Source organism: Schistocerca piceifrons, chromosome 8 (assembly GCF_021461385.2).
Source record: "Schistocerca piceifrons isolate TAMUIC-IGC-003096 chromosome 8, iqSchPice1.1, whole genome shotgun sequence".
Taxonomy (NCBI): Eukaryota; Metazoa; Arthropoda; class Insecta; order Orthoptera; family Acrididae; genus Schistocerca; species Schistocerca piceifrons.
Window position 1 is genome coordinate 5169335 of NC_060145.1, and position 23514 is coordinate 5192848.

At 45.7% G+C, this 23514-nt stretch overlaps 1 protein-coding gene across 1 annotated transcript in view; it reads right to left on the reverse strand.

Annotated features, from left to right (window-relative positions):
• Positions 1–23514, reverse strand: part of LOC124711480 — a 120901-nt gene that overhangs the window by 84984 nt on the left and 12403 nt on the right. The window contains exons 2-3 of the mRNA XM_047241588.1: positions 16443–16592; positions 7875–8017 (exon numbers count right to left, since the gene is read on the reverse strand). Coding sequence (XP_047097544.1) covers positions 7875–8017; positions 16443–16592 — 293 coding nt within the window. The remainder of the gene's footprint in view (positions 1–7874; positions 8018–16442; positions 16593–23514) is intronic.

Here is a 23514-nt window from a genome sequence, read left to right on the forward strand (position 1 = left end):
GAGCACCGACGACCAGCGAGGAGGTGTCAGGGCAGCGGCGGTCTGCCGACGGTCAGGGGTGATGGTCCGGGGGTGCCACAGCAGGACCCCACCGAGCAAATGCTTGTCGGGTCTTCAGCCGGATCAAACTGTCGTCTGCGCACAGTATTTCCGCGGGCCACTGGCAGCCATCATCAGGTGAGAGAAGTTAAACCGCTTTCGTTGAGCCGCGCGGGATTAGCCGCGCGGTCTGAGGCGCTGCAGTCATGGGCTGTGCAGCTGGTCCCGGCGGAGGTTCGAGTCCTCCCTCGGGCATGGGAGTGTGTGTTTGTCCTTGGGATAATTTAGGTTAAGTAGTGTGTAAGCTTAGGGACTGATGGCCTTAGTTGCTCTTCACCCCACTAAATACACACATTTAACCAGTCAGCAAAGTTTTTACACTATTTATCGAGGTCTGCGATACAGTGCGAGCAAATGCTACTTTGTCATGCAACGAGTCAGCATATCGTTTACAAGGTCATTGTTACCAAATTTGTGAAGGAAACAACTGAAGGATTAATAAAACAAAAAGAAAGTGGAAGAATATGCGAATAATTAACACATTCCAGAGAAAAATTCTCAGTTATTCAAATGGTTCAAATGGCTCTAAGCACTATGCGACTCAACATCAGTCCCCTAGACTCAGAACTACTTAAACCTAACTAACCTAAGCACATTACACACTTCCATGCCCGAGGCAAGATTCGACCCTGCGACCGTAGCAGCAGCTCGGTTCCGGACTGAAGCGCCTAAAATCGCTCGTCCACAGCGGCCGGTTTCTCATTTACTGCGTTGAATTCATGTAGAAAGTAGGAGTGTGGCACAAGGAAATCATTCAACGTAGATTTCAAAACTCGGTATTAATCACGCAATTCTTCAGTCCCTCTGGAAGGTTAATGTAGATGAAACCTACTGATTAGCGCACACTTTTCTGTACAATGCTGGAAAAGTGTTATCCAAGTTGGAGATCGCTTTAAACTCTACTGTCCGTTAAATGAGTATTCCAGTTTCTTCTGAATGAATCACTATTGCCAACAACGAATCCCACAACGGAACATACGTACAGGGATGGCAGAGTTACGAGGGGTGTTGAATGAGTAATGCAACACATTTTTTTTCTGGACCAATATCGATTGAAAAAGTGAGGAATTTTTTGTGGAAGAACGTGGAATGTTCCCGCTTCAGCTCCTATACTTTGATGAAGTTCCGACATGCGTAGACGCTACACGCAGCCTTCAAAATGGCGTCTGTGAAGGAGGTGAGTTCCAAGCACAGAGCTGTCATTGAGTTTCTTTTGGCGGGGAAACCAAAACATCGTAGATATTCATAGGCGCTTGCAGAATGTCTACGGAGACTGGCAGTGAACAAAAATGTGGTGTCACCGCCAGACACCACACTTGCTAGGTGGTAGCCTTTAAATCGGCCGCGGTCCTTTAGTATACGTCGGACCCGCGTATCGCCACTATCAGTGATTGCAGACCGAGCGCCGCCACACGGCAGGTCTAGAGAGACTTCCTAGCACTCGCCCTAGTTGAACAACCGACTTTGCTAGCTATGGTTCACTGACAAAATACGCTCTCATTTGCCGAGACGATAGTTAGCATAGCCTTCAGCTACGTCATTTGCTACGACCTAGCAAGGCGCCATTACCAGTTACTATTGATATTATGAATAATGTACCGCCAAGAGCGACGTTCACCATTTATGGATTAAAGTTAAGTATTCCACCAGCTACGTCCGTTTTTCTAAATTATAATTTCCTTGTCCTGTTCCAGACCTCACGCCAGCCTGCGTGAGCCTAAACGCGTGCCTTTCGGCTTCCTCTAATAACACGGTGTTGGCTCTCCTGCCAACCCACAACAAAAAGCACGTTGAGCCGTTGGGCCAGGCGTCTGTTATCGTCGTTACAGGGTCGCGCAATCGTGTCCGATCTCCCGCTTGCCGGTCGGCCGCACACAGCTGTTACTTCGGCAGCGCTGGAACGTGCGTACACTCTCACTCAGGGTGGTGGACAGATGACAGTCAGGCTGTGTGTCCGCCGGGCTGCTCGCCGCCTAACAGGAGACCGTGGAGAGCAACGGAGGACCGCCTGTGCGGAACGGCATGCGCCTTACAAGGCTGATCGTGACAAGTCTTTGTCGAACACCGTCAGAGGCGATGAATCGTGGGTTCATCACTTCGAACCGGAAACAAAACGGCGTTCCGCGGAGTGGTGCCACATCAGGTCTCCTCCCAAGAAAAAGTTCAAAATCGCACCCTCGGCCGGTACAGTTATGGCGACGGTCTTGTGGGACTCTGAAGAGGTTACTCAGTTTGATGTCCTCGCTCATGGTGCAAGGGTCAACTCCGAAGTATGTTGTGCTACCTTCAGGAAATTGAAGAAACGACTTCAGAGTTTTCATCACCACAAAAATGCAAACGAACTTCTTCTCCAGAACAACGCAAGGCCTAACACAAATCTGTGAACCTGAGGAACCCACAGAACGTCGTTGGACTGTTCTTCCTCATCCACCCTACAATTCGGATCTCGCACCTTCCCACTTCCATCTGTTTGGCCCCATGAGGGATGCAATCTGCGGGAATCAGTAGGTGGTTGAGGTGAACGACACTGATGCAGAAAGACGTTGGCGCCATCGTCGGCTAGCACAGTGGCACTATGCGGTGAGGAAAAAAAATGCGAATAGGTCAAGTGGGTCCGCTAGAGAGAGCGAGGAATGTCTAATTTAATCGAATAAAAAAAAAAAAAAACGGTTATTGGCCCGAGTTGCGTATTACGTGCACACACGGGACCGAACGCCAGAACTTACCGCAGTGCGAACGTCAAGTCGCAATGCCGGATCGTCGCTGTGAAAATCAACGTGATCGCACGAAAGCAACTAATGTAGTTGCCGTGCATTTCCTAACGACGAACATGTTGACCAAACCGGACAGTCTTAACCCAAGGCTCTTCCCAGGCTGGTGGAAGGCAAGGCTCGGATACCAAAATGGAGGCAACTGTCGCACTGCTGCTGTCTGCGATGTATACTCGTCCAAGATCAGCAACCGAATGGGAGTAGCTCGGTCTTTCGACTCCCAGGTCGGAGCACACGTTTGCTAGCCAGTACGTCGAACAAAGGAGGAACTGGTATGTGTCTGCAACCGCACGGCCTCAACTTATTTTCAAATGTAACGGCCAGGAACTTTTAAAGAATTTCGCCATCATGAGCAATTGGTATAGTAAACAGATGACGAATGTGGAAATTATTTCGTCCCCTTCATCCGATGGTCCTCCAAGTAGGCAGTCCATCGGTAGTATCCGTTTGCCGAGGAAAAATAATGTGACTGCATAAATTCATTAATCAGCGATGAAGTCTTCTCGGGTTATCGGCGGAGTCAAGGCGTCGTTCTGCGGCAACGTTTCGACAAGTTTCCTACTCGTCATCTTCAGGCCATACAACGGCGCCTTGACTCTGCTCGTAAGCTGAGAAAACTTAATCATCGACATTCGCTGACAAAGTCTGCATGCCCATATTCACCAATTAACTTTTATAACTTCTTAATTAATTATTGTTCCTGTCTGAGAATGAGGTCGAAATGTTGTAGGCAGTCTGAATCTGTGGTCGGAACTATGAAATTAATTTTATGTGACCGTCTTTCTCTGAGACAGAGACTAGCCTGGGCAAGCATTACGGCTGCGTCACACGCCTTATATGCTTTCAAGAAGCGCCCGCATTAAACCATTTGGTATGCGGCATCTGTGTGCCGACTGAGCACAACTCTGTTCTGGACACCGCCTGCTTGGTGGCATCCTCAGCGGCTGTAGGCAGCGCTGAGTTTCTGGGGGTACGCTCGGGGATGCGCCTCCTTCAACTTTTTGAATTCTCCGAGAGGAAAGAAGTTACATTTTATTTATACTAAAAGGCAAAAAAATCACACATCAGTGACATTATTATCAAAAGCAGCTAATGACAATAGATTTTGTCTATATCTGGGGCCTATTTAAATGGTATGTTGGTATTCGTTTCAGGTGCCATGACGGCCATTCTTATAGCCTTCTCCAAAAGTGACTGGAATAGCGACCTTTACAGGATTGTTGAAGTCTGTTCACATGTGACTGTTAAGAGCTACAGAAATAAATTGTAGCCTTATGCGGTCAGATTTCAAAATACATTTTGAGAAGACGTTGATTTTATTGTTATGCAGCAACGTCGTTTGTTCACTTTCGCATTCAGTGTTGGAAAAATTGAGGCGAAGTGTGGAATTGTATTTGAGTGGAAGTGAATCGTAAGATTACGCAGTAGTTCTGATACCCAGCGAAAACATCAAGTTCTATTAAAGTTATGCAACCGAATGGACGGTAGACTTTTAAGTAATGAAGAGGCTATTCTTCCAGAAGTGCTAGTTCTGTAAGGTCCGCAGATGAGCTTCTGTCAAGTTTTAAAGGCGGGAGACGAGATACTGGCAGAATTGAAGCTGTGAAGGGGGAATTGTGAGTCGTGCTTGGGTAGCTCAGTCAGTAGAGCACTTGTCCGTGAAAGGCAAAGGTCCCGAGTTCGAGTCTCGGACCGGCAGACAGTTGCAATTTGCCAGGAAGTTTCAATAGCTTATTTCTTTACGCACTAAAGTACTAGAGCTTTATTACTGATTTGACAATGCTGCAATAACTTTTGGTGAGGAAGCAATGAAAAAAAACTTATTTCACGGACACAGACTTCCTGAAAGAAAAGCAACCAGGGGTTCTTGACACATCCTAGAAGAAATGTCCAGCTTCCTACTGCCTCTCATAAACACAATTAATTGCATACCGATATCCAGCAGTGAATATGGGAGGGTATTTTCACAGATGAACCTAGTTTTAACCTCATTAAGAGCATCACTGCACCTAAAGAGTGTTGCCAACTTGATGTTTATCAAATCAGTGGAATCTCCTTCACAGCTGTTCTATCAGACGCTTTATTTGTGTGGAGATCTGGTTCGTGAAAGGAAGACACCTCGCTACAGACAGAAAAAGTAAGGATCGGAAGGAGGAGAAATATGACAGTGACATTCTGATGCTGATTTGAAACCTGCTTTAAACAAGCAGCTTCATCTAGAAGCTACCTCTTTTACCTTGAATTCTACGTATTATATATAAATCTGAATTAGTTACCTACTTTAGGGTACTACTTAAAAGAACGTTACACTTTCTTACAACAATAATTTGTAAACATTAGATATTGCCAACAGGTCACTCAGAGTACCACTTAACTTCTTCCCAGGAAATTAGCGTTGATTACGGGTACGTATCGTGTGTGACGACTTACACAGCAACTGTTGTCAACTGCAGCTACCTGTCTCTGGATCAACGGGTCCCGGGTTAAACTACCGGTTGGGTTGGGGATTTTCTCTGCTCGGGTACTGGATGTTTGTGTTGTCCTCATCATTATCATCATCATTCGTGACAGTGGCTAGATTGGACTGAGTAAAAAAAATGGACTGTGTAAAAACTGGGACTTCGTACGGGCACTGATGACCGCGCAGTTGAGGTCCCCACAAGCCAAACATCATCATCATCATCATCAACAGCAGCTACTGTGAAAGGACGGAACAAATGTGATTCCGAACAAGGCACACAATGCATTCTGTCGACATTTGAACTGATGTGCAAATATTTTCAGTGAAATGCAAATATAAATGGAGGCGGGGGGAGGAGGGGGAAGGGGGGGGGGGGTGAAATCAAATGAAACGCTGTTGGTATGTCGTAGGAGACGATGAGTCGCTTCTACCAAAACACTCAAATAATAATCCTGAACAACCTTCGAAATACAGGATGTTCATGAATTACGTATGCAGAAGTAACCTTTGATTATGAAAGGGGTAAATAAGTTGCAGAAATTTGATACCGCACTGAACTGAGTATATCATCAGGTTTTATTCCCGCCTAATAATATTACTTTCCAATGTTCTCTGTACGTGGTGTGCCCGAATGAATTATTCTAACAGTCATCGTGGAGTCATACGACGGTGCAGAGGGTGCGCAGTGTTTTTTTGTGTGGTTTCATGAATTCAAATCCGCTACTACAGATCAGAGACAATTAAGGACTAAATATAGCAAGCCACCAACTCAAAGAGAAACTGCTTTGATTGGTGAAATCGTTTCACCGAAATTGGCTGTGTATCGCGTAGGACGCTGAGCTGGGATCGGCCAGTAGTCTCTGATGCACAAACAGAACAAGTTCGGCAGACATGCATTCACAGTCGAGGTAAATCAACGAGATGTGCCAGCTTAGAATTGTGTCTAATATTCATCTGCATCTACATCCATACTTTGCAAACCACCGCAAGACGCATGGCAGAGCGTTTCTTCCCGTTTTATTTAATTATGGAGCGCGGGAAGAATGATTGTTCGAATGCGTCTGTGCGTGCTGTAATTATTCTAATCTTGTCCTCACGATCCGTATGCGTCGATACGTAGGGGGTTATGGTACATTCACAGAGTCATCACTTAAAACTGGTCCTTGAAACTTTGTTAATAGACTTCCTTGGGTTAGTTTACGTCTATCTTCAAGTGTCTGGCAGTTCAGTTTCTACAGCATCACTGTAACACCCTCCCACGGGTCAAATAAACCTGTGATCATTCGTGCTGCTCTTCTCTGTACACGTTCAATATCCCCTTTTAATCCTATTTGGTACGGGTCCCACACACTTGAGCAAATTCTAAAATGGGTTGCACAAGTGATTTGCAAGCAATCTCCTTTATAGACTGATTGCACTGGCCCAGTATTCTACCAGAAACAGATGTCTACTACCTGCTTTACCCGCAGCTGAGCCTATACGATCATTTCCTTTCATATCCCTGCAGTTACATGCAGGTATTTGTCGGAGTTGGTCGATTCCAATTGTGTCCCATTAATATCATAGTAGTGGGGTATTACTTTTTTTTCGTTTCGTAACATGCACAGTTTTACATTTATGAACATTTAAAGCAAGTTGCCAATGAGATTTCCTGGCAGATTAAAACTGTGTGCCGGACCGCGAATCGAACTAGGGACGTTTGTCATTCTAGGGCAAGTGCTCTACCATCTGAGCTACTCAAGCACGACTCACGCCCCGTCCTCACAGCTTTACTTCCGTCAGTACCCCGAAACTTCACAGAAGCTCTCCTGCGAAACTTGCAGGTAACTTGCTTGGGTAGCTCAGATGGCAGAGCACTTGCCCGCGAAAGGCAAAGGTCCCGAGTTCGAGTCTCGGTCCGGCACACAGTTTTAATCTGCCAGGAAGTTTCATATCAGCGCACACTCCGCTGCAGAATGAAAATCTCATTCTGGAAGTTGCCAATCTTTGCACCACTTTGAAATTTTAGTATTACGGTGTGGAAGGTATTACAGAAACGTCGAACTTGTTCAATTGCTGCCTGAGAGACTGCTGGCCGACCGTGACCTGGTGTCCTACGTGACACGCAGCCAGTTTCGGTGGATCGACTGTACCAATTCACAGTTTGTCTTTGAGGTGATATTTGGTCCCCAATTGTCTCTGAACTGTAGCAGCAGATTTGGTTTCGTGAAACCGTAAACGACACTGCGCGATGACTGTTGGAATAACTCGTTTGCGCAGGTCACCTTGCGGGAATGTCGGAAACTAACAGTTTACGCGGCAATAGAACTTTGAAGATATACTGCATTCAGTGCTGTACCAAACATTTCTGTAAGTTATTTACCCCTTTCATAATTAAAGGTTACTTTTGCGTAACTATTTTATAAAGACCCCGTATTGTCCGTGCTCCTAGGGGTGAGCCTGTGGATAATACGAGTCAATACTCTGGAGGTGTGTCAGTGTAGCGAAGGGAGCGCTCGGCTCTGGGTCTCGTGGCAGGGCAAGCGGCTGTCTCTGGAACTCACCTCCGTTGTAGCGACAGAGGAGGTGCCGGCGAGGTTGGCGCGGACGCTGAACGCGTAGGAGCCGGCACGCAGGAATGCGTCGATGGTCAGCTGACAGCCAGTCACGTCCACCGGATCGACGCTCACCCGGGACGCCACGTAGTCTGCAACACAGTCGGTGGTCTCGTTGTTTCATTCACATACGAGGCTACAAAAGTTTAGCACACTGGACGACAAAATACACTACTGGCCATTAAAACTGCTACACCACGAAGATGACGCGCTACAGACGCGAAATTTAACCGACAGCAAGAAGATGCTATGATATGCACGTGATTAGCTTTTGAAGGCATTCACACAAGGTTAGCGACTGTGGCGACACCTACAACGCGCTGAAATGAGGAAAGTTTGCAACCGATTTCTCATACACAAACAGCAGTTGACCGGTGCTGCCTGGTGAAACGTTGTTTTGATGCCTCGTGTAAGGAAGAGAAATGCGTACCATCACGTTTCCGACTTTGATAAAGGTCGGATTGTAGGCTATCGCGATTGCGGTTTACAGTATTGCGACATTGTTGCTCGCGTTGGTCGAAATCCAATGACTGTTAGCAGAATATGGAATCGGTGGGTTCAGGAGGGTAATACGGAACGCCGTGCTGGATCCCAACGGCCTCGTATCACTAGCAGTCGAGATGACAGGCATCTTATCTGCATGGCTGTAACGGATCGTGCAGCCACGTGTCGATCCCTGAGTCAACAGATGGGGACGTTTGCAAGACAACAACCATCTGCACGAACAGTTCGACGAAGTTTGCAGCAGCATGGACTATCAGCTCGGACACCGTGGCTGTGGTTACCCTTCACGCTGCATCACAGACAGGAGCGCCTGCCATGGTATAGTCAGTGACGAACCTGGGTGCACTAATGGCAAAACGTCATTTTTTCGGCTGAATCCAGGTTCTGTTTACAGCACCATGATGGTCGCATCCGTGTTTGGCGACATCGCGGTGAACGCGCGTTGGAAGCGTGTATTCGTCATCGCCATACTGGCGTATTACCCGGCGTGGCGGTATGGAGTGCGATTGGTTACACGTCTCGGTCACCTCTTGTTCGCATTGACGGCACTTTGAACAGTGGACGTTACATTTCAGATGTGTTACGACCCGTGGCTCTACCCTTCATTCGATCCCTGCGAAACCCTACATTTCAGCAGGATAATGCACGACCGCATGTTGGAGGTCCTGCCCTGGCCAGCACATTCTCCAGATCTCTCACCAATTGAAAAGTCTGGTCAATGATGGCCGAGCAACTGGCTCGTCACTATTCTTGATGAACTGTGGTATCGTGTTGAAGCTGCATGGGCAGCTGTACCTGTACACGCCATCCAAGCCCTGTTTGACTCAGTGCGCAGGCGTATGAAGGCCGTTATTACGGCCAGAGGTGGTTGTCCTGGGTACTGATTACTCAGGATCTATGGACCCAAACTGCCTGAAAATGTAGTCACATGTCAGTCCTAGTATAACATATTTGTCCAATGAATACCCGTTTATCATCTGCATTTCTTCTTGGTGTAGCAATTTTAATGGCCAGTAGTGCAAGTGGGACAGCGACGTCTGGAACCTTCCAGTGGGGGCCGAAGTGACGTTTTGCGCAGGAAGGCGAGCTGGGCAACTCACAGCAGCTGCGGCCCGCCGCTGGAGCAGTGACGTGAGGTGGCGCACAGCCCCGGCGCCACTTTTGGAGCTGTCACTGCCACCTCGCTCGACATCCAAGTCCCGCCTCGTGTACATCTAAATCCACGCACGTACTCCGCAAGTCGCCGTACGGTGCGTGGCGGAGGGTACCCTGTGCCACTACTTGTCACGTGCGTACTGTTCGAACCTATCGGTGACAAAGCTAGCAGCCAGCCTCAGAATTGGTTCGATACCTTCCTTTAATCAGACTTGGTGCGGATCTCAAACACTTGAGCAGTATCCAAAAACAGGCCGCCCTAGCGTCCTATATACGGTCTCCTTCACACATGAACCACACAATCCCAAAATTTCTCCAATAAACCGGAGTAGACCATTCTTCTTCCCTACCACAATCCTCACATCCTCTCTCCATTTCACAACGCTTTGCAACGTTGTAAGAGGTCCGAGCAGATGTAATTTCGATGTACTGCTCATGCGCTGCCTGCGATATGCAAGGTATAAGAGAATCTCAGACCAGAGAGCAGTGTTGACTGCAGTAGGAACTGTGTAGCTGTAGCAGCAAGTTGTTGCTAGTCTGGAGTCTGTTCTGGTCTGGTATAGTGTATCGTGTTGGCTGGCCCTGTCGTGGTGCAGCGATGTCGGAGCCTGAGTATTATTGTATAAGGTAAAAAGCAGCCTCGCGCATATGTAGTAATGTTATCTCAATTCTCATGTAAATGTTTTAAAAAAGTGCTAATAATAATCTTTCTCATATAAAGTAATATTTACAAACATTCATTTCAATTTAAAGAATTTACTAATTTCTCCCATCCATGATCATCCCGATTGTTGCAAAAAAAAAAAAAAATCTGTTGCTTCCTTTCATAAATGACAGATCTATCGGCCAGCATTGCACAGGGCTGTGCCAGAAAAATTTATTTTAAGAGCAGATATATATGCGTTATCCGGCGACTTCATTGAGGTAAGAATTTTTCCTTTTTTTGTTCAGAATGATCTTTCAGGGCCATGACGCAGCACTGCTGTCGTCCAAAATTTACCAGGTTAAATTCACAGTGAATTATTGAAAAGTCATAAGTGAGCGACAATTTAATTGAGAGGTTAGCTACATTGTATTATTACCAGGTTACTGAATTTATTTTTTTTGTTGGGACGTTACACTGATTCTGAACGACATAATTATAATTTTTACTGTTGAGAGGTTTAGGAATTTTTCTGTTTTGAGGTTACACTAAACGTGAATATTATTTATATTAATTATTTTATTTTGAACGACGTGACCGTGTCAAGCAAGGACGCCACTAATGTTCTATTCGAACATTTTCTTTTTCCTGTTCATCCGCATTAATTTACAGTTTTCTACATGTAGAGCTACCTACAGTTCATCACACCAACTGAAAATTTCGTCTAAGCCATCTTGTATCCTCCTACAGTCAGTCCATTTCGACACCTCCCCATACACCACAGCATCATCAGCAAACAACCGCACGTTGCCGCTCGCCCTGTCCGCCAGATCATTTATGTAGATGGTAAATAGTAGTGGTCCTATCACGCTCCTGAAGATGAACACTTGCCGTGGAGCGAATGCCTGTTTTGTATCTTTGGTTTCATTAAAATTTTTGCAGTTTATTTTATTCTCACTCGCCTGCTTTACAACGTAATCACAATAATATGAGGTACGAGCCAACACTCTCGTCTTTTCAGATAGTATTCTCTGTTCGATTTCCAGGCAATGTTCAACAACGGCGGTCTCGTCAAGCTCGATTTAATTTGTCATGTGTTCTCAGCACAACACTCATTAATAGTGCTAATAGCTTGACCTACATAGATGCTGCATTATTCTTAGGGGACAGCATACGCAAAGGCCACTCGGAAGATATATGTCGCCTTTAACTGGGCGTGACGTACCTCGCACCTTGGAGACGGACCAGAACAGTTGTTCTCAGTCGGTGCCTCTGCAGCAAGTGTGCGACAGGCTGTTGCCTGAAAGTGTGGAAGGAACGGCCAGTGTCCCTGTGTGAGTTGCACCTGAAACGTATGTAACACCGTACTGTCTCCGCCAGTCAGTGGTTCCTTACTCTTGACGACGATCGTCGAACGATTGCGTGCTTTATTCGAAGTGACATAGCCTGTAAACTGAAAATATTTTGTTCAGGCATTCCACGGCGAAAAACTCCGAAAACAAATTTCAGGGATACTGACTGCTAAGTTTCAGCCAATGCCCCAAATAGCAAATAGTCTCAGGCATCACGTATGGGATTAAGGCTCGGTGATTTATCAGGCCAATCGAGATGTGATAGTGTTGACACAGTTTACTCATCATGGAGGTGTGGACGAGAAACAACACTTGGTCACCAAGAATGTTGAAATAATCAACCTGGTTCATCCTGTACCTTGGTATAGTCAGTCCACTTCGACACTACCCCATACACCACTGCATAACGGAGATCGCTGCCTACCTGTTCGCCAGATCATTTATGTAGACAGTAACGTGAATGAGCGAGCCCATGTCGTGGGACGAAAAACAGCCCCAAAATATCACAGGACCTGCTCTGGCCTGAACCCCCCCTCCCTCCCCCTCCCCCCCCCCCCCCCCCGTCTCAAATTCACACATACGGACAGCAGACAGAACTGGGTAAAAGCTTCATTAGGCAACTGGTGCACTCGATGTATCGTATCATTTCAAATCGCAAAAACGTGACTCATTGTGCAACGCTGAAGGCTTCTTGTCAACTACTACCCAGTTTCTGTGTTGTTTGACCCCCTGATGACGTGCAGCTCAGTATGCAGGCGAAATCAGAGAGTGTAGTGTTGTTGGACGCTGGGGTCGTGAGTGAAGTCGACATTCTGACTCACCCCACAGGTGCTGCGCCGGGTTCAGGTCGGGACTCTGGCCAGCCTACTCCACTTCAAGGATGTATAGTCGACAAATCGTTACCTCACGTATGCTGCCTCATGACAGCGTCCACTGCCATGCTGATCAAACGGCCATCGTCTCCGAAGCGCTACTTTACTGCATGCACTACACAATGCTGTAAAGTGTAATCATATCCTTCTGGATTCAGTGTTGTCTTAAGCGCAATAAGGGGACTATGCCGCGACCACAAAAAAACTCACGTACCGTAACACCACCTCCTATGTTCTTAACTGTTGGCACTACACGCGATGGCAAGTATCGTTCTCCAGGAATTCACCAAAGCCAAAGCGTACCAGCGCATTGCCCCAGGGTATACGTGATTGATCAGTCCAAATCACTCGTTTGGAGTCTTCCACTCTTCACACCACCTCAAGCGTCGCGTAACATTGAGCACACCGCCGTGCCCCAGTCTCTCCAACTCCCTACGTACAGACACGCTGCTCTCTGGACTGCTGAGTGATTCCTTCCGCTGATTCCATGCGACTGCTGCAATGGTCGACGGTCTCTGTCACTCACTACACGATGCCTGCGTGGTCTTGGTTTTTCCTTCGCGTTTTCACTTCACAATCACATCACTAATAGTCGACTTGGACAGCTTTAGGAAGCTTGAAATGTCCCTGATGGGTTTGTTACTTAGGTCACACCTAATGATGCCTAATCCATGTTCGCCTCTAGTGACATCTAGTGGTCAGTTCCGCATTGTCCGTATACTGGGGGTGTCTTTGACACGGGTCTTAACCTCAGTCTATGCTGTATATACTGTCACCGGCATTCACTGGAAAGCGCTTACGGTATTCAAACCTCGGTCTAAAATGGTTCAAATGGGTCTGAGCACTATGGGACTTAACATCTGAGGTCATCAGTCCCCTAGAACTTAGAACTACTTAAACCTAAATAACCTAAGGACATCACACACATCCATGCCCGAGGCAGGATTCGAACCTGCGACCGTAGCGGTCGCGCCGTTCCAGACTGAAGCACCTACAACCGCTCGGCCACACCAGCCGGCTCAAACCTCGGTCTCCTACAATTTTTACCTTAGTTACCGAACTGATGATTTCTGGTTGCCTCAAAATGTGTCTGTCAACTGATCCGTTTGTTTTTAGTCAAGTTGTTTGTCTTGTCTTCCCAAAAAATGGTTCAAATGGCTCTGACCACTATGGGACTCAACTGCTGTGGTCATCAGTACCCTAGAACTTAGAACTACTTAAACCTAACGAACCTAAGGACATCACACACGTCCATGCCCGAGGCAGGATTCGAACCTGCGACCGTAGCAGGCGCACGGTTCCGGACTGCGCGCCTAGAACCGCGAGACCACCGCAGCCGGCCTTGTCTTCCCATTTCGTCTCTACACCTCTCTTCAATCTTCAGAATTTTCCTGTGCCACAAAGTTCCGAGAGTTTCTGTTCTACTCTTTTCTGTACTGGTTATCGTTCACATTTAATATCCGTATTAGGCTACATTCCAGACAAAAACTTCCCGAAAACACATTCTAATACACTAGATGTTAGGGTTCTTCTCTCTACCGCCAATGTGCATTTTATATCCTCTCCACTTCAGCAGTAACCATTTGTCTTGGTTCCCGAGTATCAAAACTCGCCTACCGCTGCTCGTGTCTGATTCTTAATCTAATCCTCACAGTACCACGTGACTCAATCTTATTTTATTTTTATTTATTTATTTAACGTAATCTTATTAGGGCCATCAGGCCCTCTTTTACCTTGTAGCAGGATTTCACACGTACAGTACCTTTTTTTACGCCATAGTTACCTAAGAAATAACACTTTTAATGTGACAAACAGTATTAAAATGAGTGAAGTGGTGATCTGAGTGAATAATAGTGACTATGAACTAGTACAGTTAATTCTGGCAGTACTTGAACTATTGAAGCTGCTGCCACTAACGATGACAATAGTAATAATAATAATAATAATAATAAAAATATGGCATTTCGGTCTTTGATCGCTATTTTTTTATTTTCAATGACCGGTTTCAGGCTAGCTGCCCATCTTCAGATCGTGTATTTCAGTTACAGAGTAACCTGTCAGTACAGAACCGTTCGTTCGCTGTCGAGCCAATAGTTCTGTACTGACAGGTTACTCTGTAACTGAAATACACGATCTGAAGATGGGCACCTAGCCTCAAACTGGTCATTGAAAATAAAAAAATAGCGATCAAACACTGAAATGACATATTTTTATTTAAAGAACGATCGCGGCAATCCCAGTAAGACAATCATGTTTAGTTTTAATAATAATAATAATAATAATAATGCTAAACCCAACTTCCTTTGTTTTGATATTGTTGACGTTCATCTTATAACGTGTTTTTCAACTGAGCTTCCAAGTCCGCTTGCCGTCTCTGACGAAGTTACAATGTCATCGGCCAAAATTTAAGTTTTTATGTTATCCTGAACTAAAATTCGTCCACCGCAAAATTTTTCTGTAAGCGCACTGCAGACTTTAACCCATCCTGCTCAGAAGTATCACATACCTTGTACATGTTTTTCATAGGCATTTTAGTATTTGCATTCGATATTGAGGATGAATTTCGCGTAAAGTTTTGTGGAGATAATGCAAAAGTATTTGGCATGTTCGCGTCGCATATCAGAGCTCGCTGTTTTTTGTTGCAGGAAAAGAAGGGATAGTCTTCGCCATTGTTTTGGTTTTGTACTGTACTTGATCGTATCTCTCTTAAAGAACTGTATTGCGGCGGTAATACGAAAGAAATGGCTTCCTAGTACGACAAAGTGAAAGTAAGCCGAAAAATATCGAATGTGTATTGGCGACTTACAGTTGTCAACTATTTTCTTTATCGATTTTGCTTTACTTATTTTTATTACACACAAGCACACAGCGATGGTCTGTTACATGTTCAAGTATTCTTCAAACAACGGCGTGGCGAGTTCTCAAACGACGCCTGCATATGAAGCCTTACAAGTTGCAGTTACTGCAGAAATATCGTCCAGGCGACCGTAATATGCGGTATGAATTTTGCATTTCAGTTCTCCAGGATATGGCAGAGGGTACCTTATCTGAACGAGTCATCTTCTGGACGAATCGACGTTTCAACTGTCGGATAAAGTAAATCATGACAATGTCTTCGAAAATGAAAGAGACTCACTGAAACTGAATGTATTTTGTGCCGTTTCTCTTCACAGAGTTTATTCACCTTAATCTTTGCTGAGGGAAGAGTGACAGGAATGTTATTCCAGGATATGCTGCAAAATTGATTGCTGCCTCAACTTCGTGAAGATCCCACCGATTTCATTTTTAAGCATGACGGCGTCCAGCCTCAATTTCACCTTGAGGTGCGGTGTCATCTTAAGAACAAAATGGTTCAAATGGCTCTGAGCACTATGGGACTTAACCTCTGAGGTCATCAGTCCCCTAGAACTTAGAACTACTTAAACCTAACTAACCTAAGGACATCACACACATCCATGCCCGAGGCAGGATTCGAACCTGCGACCGTAGCGGTCGCGCGGTTCCAGACTGTAGCGTCTAGAACCGCTCGGCAACCACGGCCGGCTATCTTAAGAACACCATCCCACAATGTTGTATAGGAAGAGGTGTACAACAAGATCTTGTTGACTGATTTTGGCCTCCCAGGTCGCCAGACGTAACACCTTGTGATTTTTTTCTGTGGGGATACATAAAAGACAGAGTCTTTGTCCTATAGTAGCTACTCTTCAGGATGTCAGATATCGACTTTTAGAAGCTGTCGATTCAATAAACAGGGACCCGTTGATGCGTGCGTGGAATGAAGTGGACTACCCTTTCTATGTTTCTCGAGCGGTGTATTGTGCTCATGCTGAGTGTATGGTGCAGTGTCTTTCCGAACGTAAAACTTTGAACCTCCGTCTTCCGTAATTTGTCTGTAGTAAACAGCTGAAATCTATTCTTTCTATCTGAATCGCCCCGTACATGAGGAGGACTCGGTGTTTAAAGATGACGTAGCTACAGAGCAGTTGCTTACCCGTGGCGTCCGTCAGCTGGCAGTCGAGGGTGTAGCCCTCCGAGTCGTAGTCCTGAAGCGTGAGGTTCGCCAGCGTCCCCACGTAGACGGAAGAGACGGTGCCACGGTACCTGCTACTCTCAAACTCTATCGGCGGCCCGGCTGGCAGAGCTGCGAACATGGGAAACGTTCAGTAGCACATGCACCTGAGAAACTTCGAGGAAGAGCAGCCGTATTATACGCTGTCTGCTCCTTTGGCGTTTCTACGGCCACCGGGAAATATTGCCTCGTTGCTGCGAGCTGGTGACACAGTTGTTGCTCACTCAAATACTGACTAGCTCCGCAACATTTCCCAAGAGCCGTACAAACGGATATACAATCTGTAAAAAACATAACGACTACTTCTTATATACCAGAGCAAATAATAATGGGTTTGGACAGTAAATTACCTGTGAACTGGATAATAAAATTATTGGCGCTCCTAGAAATGATGAAGGAAAATTCATTAATTATCTGGAAAGAGTAGAAAAGCTACTGTAGGAAGGGGAACAGGCCAATAAAGAGTGTAGGGACCGGAGAAATTTGGGAACTAGGACAAATGTAAGTGTTAAGAGAATGGAACTGAACAGGAAAAAATTGTGTTACTGGAGCCAGGAGTGGGCGCAGATTTCCACCAAATACATCGTGAATAGAGACCAAGGGACCATTTACGTGTAGCTTCACCAGAAGGTGACAATTTAAATCTACACTCCTGAAAATTGAAATAAGAACACCGTGAATTCATTGTCCCAGGAAGGGGAAACTTTATTGACACATTCCTGGGGTCAGATACATCACATGATCACACTGACAGAACCACAGGCACATAGACACAGGCAACAGAGCATGCACAATGTCGGCACTAGTACAGTGTATATCCACCTTTCGCAGCAATGCAGGCTGCCATTCTCCCATGGAGACGATCGTAGAGATGCTGGACGTAGTCCTGTGGAACGGCTTGCCATGCCATTTCCACCTGGCGCCTCAGTTGGACCAGCGTTCGTGCTGGACGTGCAGACCGCGTGAGACGACGCTTCATACAGTCCCAAACATGCTCAATGGGGGACAGATCCGGAGATCTTGCTGGCCAGGGTAGTTGACTTACACCTTCTAGAGCACGTTGGGTGGCACGGGATACATGCGTACGTGCATTGTCCTGTTGGAACAGCAAGTTCCCTTGCCGGTCTAGGAATGGTAGAACGATGGGTTCGATGACGGTTTGGATGTACCGTGCACTATTCAGTGTCCCCTCGACGATCACCAGTGGTGTACGGCCAGTGTAGGAGATCGCTCCCCACACCATGATGCCGGGTGTTGGCCCTGTGTGCCTCGGTCGTATGCAGTCCTGATTGTGGCGCTCACCTGCACGGCGCCAAACACGCATACGACCATCATTGGCACCAAGGCAGAAGCGACTCTCATCGCTGAAGACGACACGTCTCCATTCGTCCCTCCATTCACGCCTGTCGCGACACCACTGGAGGCGGGCTGCACGATGTTGGGGCGTGAGCGGAAGACGGCCTAACGGTGTGCGGGACCGTAGCCCAGCTTCATGGAGACGGTTACGAATGGTCCTCGCCGATACCCCAGGAGCAACAGTGTCCCTAATTTGCTGGGAAGTGGCGGTGCGGTCCCCTACGGCACTGCGTAGGATCCTACGGTCTTGGCGTGCATCCGTGCGTCGCAACGGTCCGGTCCCAGGTCGACGGGCACGTGCACCTTCCGCCGACCACTGGCGACAACATCGATGTACTGTGGAGACCTCACGCCCCACGTGTTGAGCAATTCGGCGGTACGTCCACCCGGCCTCCCGCATGCCCACTATACGCCCTCGCTCAAAGTCCGTCAACTGCACATACGGTTCACGTCCACGCTGTCGCGGCATGCTACCAGTGTTAAAGACTGCGATGGAGCTCCGTATGCCACGGCAAACTGGCTGACACTGACGGCGGCGGTGCACAAATGCTGCGCAGCTAGCGCCATTCGACGGCCAACACCGCGGTTCCTGGTGTGTCCGCTGTGCCGTGCGTGTGATCATTGCTTGTACAGCCCTCTCGCAGTGTCCGGAGCAAGTATGGTGGGTCTGACACACCGGTGTCAATGTGTTCTTTTTTCCATTTCCAGGAGTGTATATACTAGACGGAATCTTAGAGTGAGATCCAATAACAATCCACGACAACAGAATACAGGAAACTAATTCCCATCTATATAGATGCTAGCATTTGCAGAATGGGTAACATTAATTTGAATCTGCTAGCTAAACCGTTTGTGAGCAAAACTAAATTGGCTATGGAATGTGATGCATAGAAAAAGGATGATACACTTCAATAGAAAGGTGTTCAGAAAGTTCGAGTTTATACGTTTTGTGGTGACATAGAGGAGATTTATGACAAATAGGAGTTGAAGAAGACATTCAGTCTCAGCACAGAAGACAAAGGGGTAAGCCAGGAAAGTAATTTGTTAAATAGTAAGTGATGCACAATGAAATGGATGAGGGTTTGTCAGAAAGTTGGGGAAGGTAAGAGTTATCGGAATATTCAGGAGCTGGAGAAAGGGAAACTGGAAGATGGAGAAGAAGAAGAAGAAGAATAAGAAGAAGAAGAAGAAAATTTTCAAAAAACCTGAAGATTATAGTGGAGGAATAAGTTGGGGTCAGTTATCAAGTGGAGACAGTGTGGACAAAAATGACTGTGCACAGAGTATGGTAAACGAAGACATTGGTGATGCTGAAAGGGAAAGAGAAAATACGAATGTAGTAAAATTTTTTTATTTTTCCTTCGTTGACGGATTAATTCAGTCTGGGGCTCAATTCTACTAATGTATGTGCAATCTCCAGTCATAGATAAGTTTTTGAAAGATATGAAGTTGTGCATAACTTATTACAAGAAGCTGAAATTAGTTGTAAAGGTAAAAAAGCAGCGCATCCAGTAATAAGTATATCAATGCAAAGTGAAGAAATTCAATGCTTACTAGATAGTGACAGTGATCAGGGTGCAGTATCACGAAAGTTTGTAAATACTCTCACAGACAAGAAATATGTCATCGTCATGCAAGTTTCTGATATTCCTGTAATAGTAACAATAGGAAAAGTGGAAACAGCGGTAAAACAAAAGGTAATATTGTCTATAACGATTAAAGTTGTCTAGCTGCATCACATTTTTTTGATTATACGATGTCTAAATGTAGACTTCCTGGTACGAATGGATTTTCTCAATAAATATAAAGGGAATGTTGTTTTCCATGGAGATTATGTAACATTAGAGGGAGATAGGAAGAATCCAATCCCAAAGAAAGCAGGTGTTGACTGGTGTGAAAATTACCGAACTATCAGTTAAAAAAGCATGGTTGCAAAATACTAACACGAATTCGTTACAAACGAATGGAAAAACTGGTTGAAGCTGACCTCGGGGAAAATCAATTTGGGTTCCATAGAAATGTTGGAACATGCGAGGCAATACTGACCCTACGACTTACCTTAGGTTAAGGAGAGACAAATCTACGTTTATAGCATTTGTAGACTTAGAGAAAGCTTTTGATAATGTTGACTGGAATACTCTCTTTCAAATTCTGAAGGTGGCAGGTCTAAAATGCAGGGAGCGAAAGGTTGTTTAAATTTGTGGAGAAACCGGACGGCAGTTGTAAGAGTCGAGGGGCATGGAAGGGAGCAATGGTTGAGAAAGGAGTGAGACGGGGTTGTACCCTATCCCAGATGTTATTTAATCTGGTTATTGAGCAAGCCGTAAAGGAAAAAATAAAGAAAAATCTGGAGTAGGAATTAAAGTCCAAGGAAAAAAAATAAAAATTTGAAGGTTTACCGACGACTTTGTAATTGTGTCAGAAACAGCAAAGGGCCTGGAAGAGCAGTTGAACGGAATGGACGTTGTCTTGAAAGGAGGATATAAGATGAGCATCAACAAAAGCAAAACGTGGATAACTGAATGCAGTCGAATTAAATCAGGTGACGCTGAGGGAGTTAGATTAGGAAATGAGACACTTAAAGTAGTAAATGAGTTTTGTTATTTGGGGAGCAAAATAACTGATGATGGTCGAGGTAAAGAGGATATGAAATGTAGAGTGGCTGAGCCAAGGAAAGCGTTTCTGAAGAAAAATTTGTTAACATCGAGTATAGATTTAAGTGCCAGGGAGTCTATTCTAAAAGTATTTGTATGGAGTGTAGCCATGTATGGAAGCGAAACATGGACGATAAACAGTGTAGACAAGAAGAGAATAGAAGCTTTCGAAATGTGGTGCTGCAGAAGAATGCTGAAGATTAGAAGGGTAGATCGCGTAACTAATGAGGGGGTACTGAATAGAATTGGGGAGAAGAGGAATTTGTGGCACAACTTGACTAGAAGAAGGGATGGGTTGGTAGGAGACGTTCTGAGACCTGAAGGGATCACCAATTTAGTATTGGAGGGAAGGGTGGAGGGAAAAATCGTAGAGGGAGGCCAAGAGACAAATACACTAAACAGATTCAGAAGGATGTACGTTGCAGTATGTAGGGGGAGACGAAGAAGTTTGCACAGGATAGAGTAGCATGAAGAGCTGCATCAAACCAGTCTCTGGACTGAAGACCACAACAACAACAACAGGAAGATAATGGTAGCCCAATTCTAGGAAGGAAAGAATTAACAGTGCCAGTGGGTTATTGCAGTAAGAGAAACAGTGAGGAGTGTAATCAGTATCGAGAGGGCGTAAGGCCTCAGGATATATGTTCTGCTTGCAGTGTCAGATAATTGAGGACCACTAGGTGCCCGAGGTTCTGGCAGTATTACCTCACTTTCCTCTCATGTTGTCAGTCATTCTCTTGTGTCTATCAGGACTGAGTCTCCCTTCTTAGTCTTCTTCGTCTTCTCCACTGTTTCAAGATATGTAGACTGAAAGGCAACTAGAGCGCAAATGATTATCAGAAATTTAGGAAGTGTTATGGATTTTACGATAAGAGAAATGAGAAACGATTACGTTTTGAGAGAAAAAGTTATCAGTGATGAAGTAAGTCAGTAAGAGATACTTTGGTACTGAGATGTATACGTTTTCTGTAAATGTGTTCTTTAAGTAAGTAACTAGTGATATTTGGACAGTATTTGTAAAAGACGTAGCGTGCAGGTAGGCAACAGGATGTACACTATGTGATCAAAAGTATGCGGACATCCCTACGGAATGCATAATTGACCGCTAATGTGACGAGGGGCGGATCAAGCGGTGATCAAGCGGTATTGAATTAGGTGGGGAGTACTGTGTTGTCAGTAAGTACAGAATGGGTTGGTCGCGAGAGCTCAATGACTTCGAAAGTGGGCGAGTCACTGGATGTCACGTGAGTATGCCAGCCCTTCTAATGCTGCCCAAGTAGACCGTGGGCAACGCGAAGCAACAGCCGCAGCTGAAATGAAGAGCGGGCAGACCTCGCGTGCTGGTGGAAGGAGACGGTCGAGCATTCCAAAGGGTGGTCGTGAACAGCCAGGCGGAATCAGCGGAAGAGCGGACCAGCCGTGGGGTCCAACGTGCTGCCAGCTGTAAAGTCGTGTCTCTGTAACTAAAAAGTATGGCGCACAATGGTCGAGCCACGTATAGGGTGAGTCACTAACTATGGCCACCAAGAATAGCTCCGAAAGTATGATAAGAGCTGAAAAGTTTGTGGGACAACGGACGCCATAATATGACGTTGGTTTTTGTTGCTAGGTGGGCTCGCTTCAGATATATGAAGGTCAACTTTGCTTTTTAATTGGGTGCTATAGTTTGGTACTTGTTTTCTGATAGCCACTATCGAGACGAATCCAATGATGTGTAACAGCAAGGCGTTTGAATGTCAACCAAGGTTACAAAGGTGGCATGGACGTCGGTTTACAGAAGGGCTTCGAACAGATGGCTGTTGGTATCAATGCAGTGCTGCAATCTTCTTATCATGGATTGAGTGGTATTCCTTATCACATCGGCACTTATCGAAAAGCACATGCGCCGACCGGGGTGGCGGAGCGGTTCTAGGCGCTGCAGTCTGGAACCGCGCGACCGCTACGGTCGCAGGTTCGAATCCTGCCTCGGGCATGGATGTGTGTGATGTCCTTAGGTTAGTTAGGTTTAAGTAGTTCTAAGTTCTAGGGGACTGATGACCTCAGAAGTTAAGTCCCATAGTGCTCAGAGCCATTTGAACCATTTTGAAGCAAACGTTCTGACAATTCTCTTTCCCATATCTTCAGGTGTGGTTGGAATGTCTTTATAAACAATGTTTTTTTACGAATCCCCATAAGAAAATGCCCAGAGGCTTGAAGTCTGGTGAGCGAGCCGGCCACGACACATCTCCTCCACGTCCAATCCAACGATTTGGGAATTGTCTCTGCAGCTCATTTCTAGCCATCAAAGAAAAATGTGCCGGACACCCATCGCGTTGATACCACATTCTGAGCTAATGATTCTTGAAGGAATATGGTTTACTTCCTACCATTAAGATTTCCTTCGATGAAATAGGGCCTATAATTCTGTCCTCCAGAATCCCACACCGTACATTCACTGACCACGGCTTTTTGTGTACAACTTGCCGCAGCCAGCATGGATTTTCAGTTGCCCAGTAATGCAGATTATGCGGATTAACATTTCCATGGTTTGTGAATGCAGCCTCGTCAGTAAATAAAATCAAATTAATAAATGTGTCATCCATCTGAATCTGAAGTTGGGTCCATCGGCGGAATTCGATGCGCGTACAATCTGTACCATTTAATTCTCGGTGGAGACTGATATGGTAAGGATGATATTTATGGCGGTGCAGAACACGAACACGAACAACACTACTCTGGCTCGTGCCAGATTCCCTTACGATTTGACGTGAACTAACACAAGGATCTCGAATCACAGTGGCAAGAGTACCAATTTCCGTTTACTTTCCTCTGACGGATATGTTTCCGATGCTTTAAAGATCCAGTTGTTCTCAATTTATCGCACACATTAGACTTGACGCTTACAATAGAAGACAATAACATCACTTTCAAAGTTTTTCGAAAAGAAACGTATACTGGCCAAATCGTGCCTGCTTCCTCTTTTCATCCACAGTATCAAAAAATGG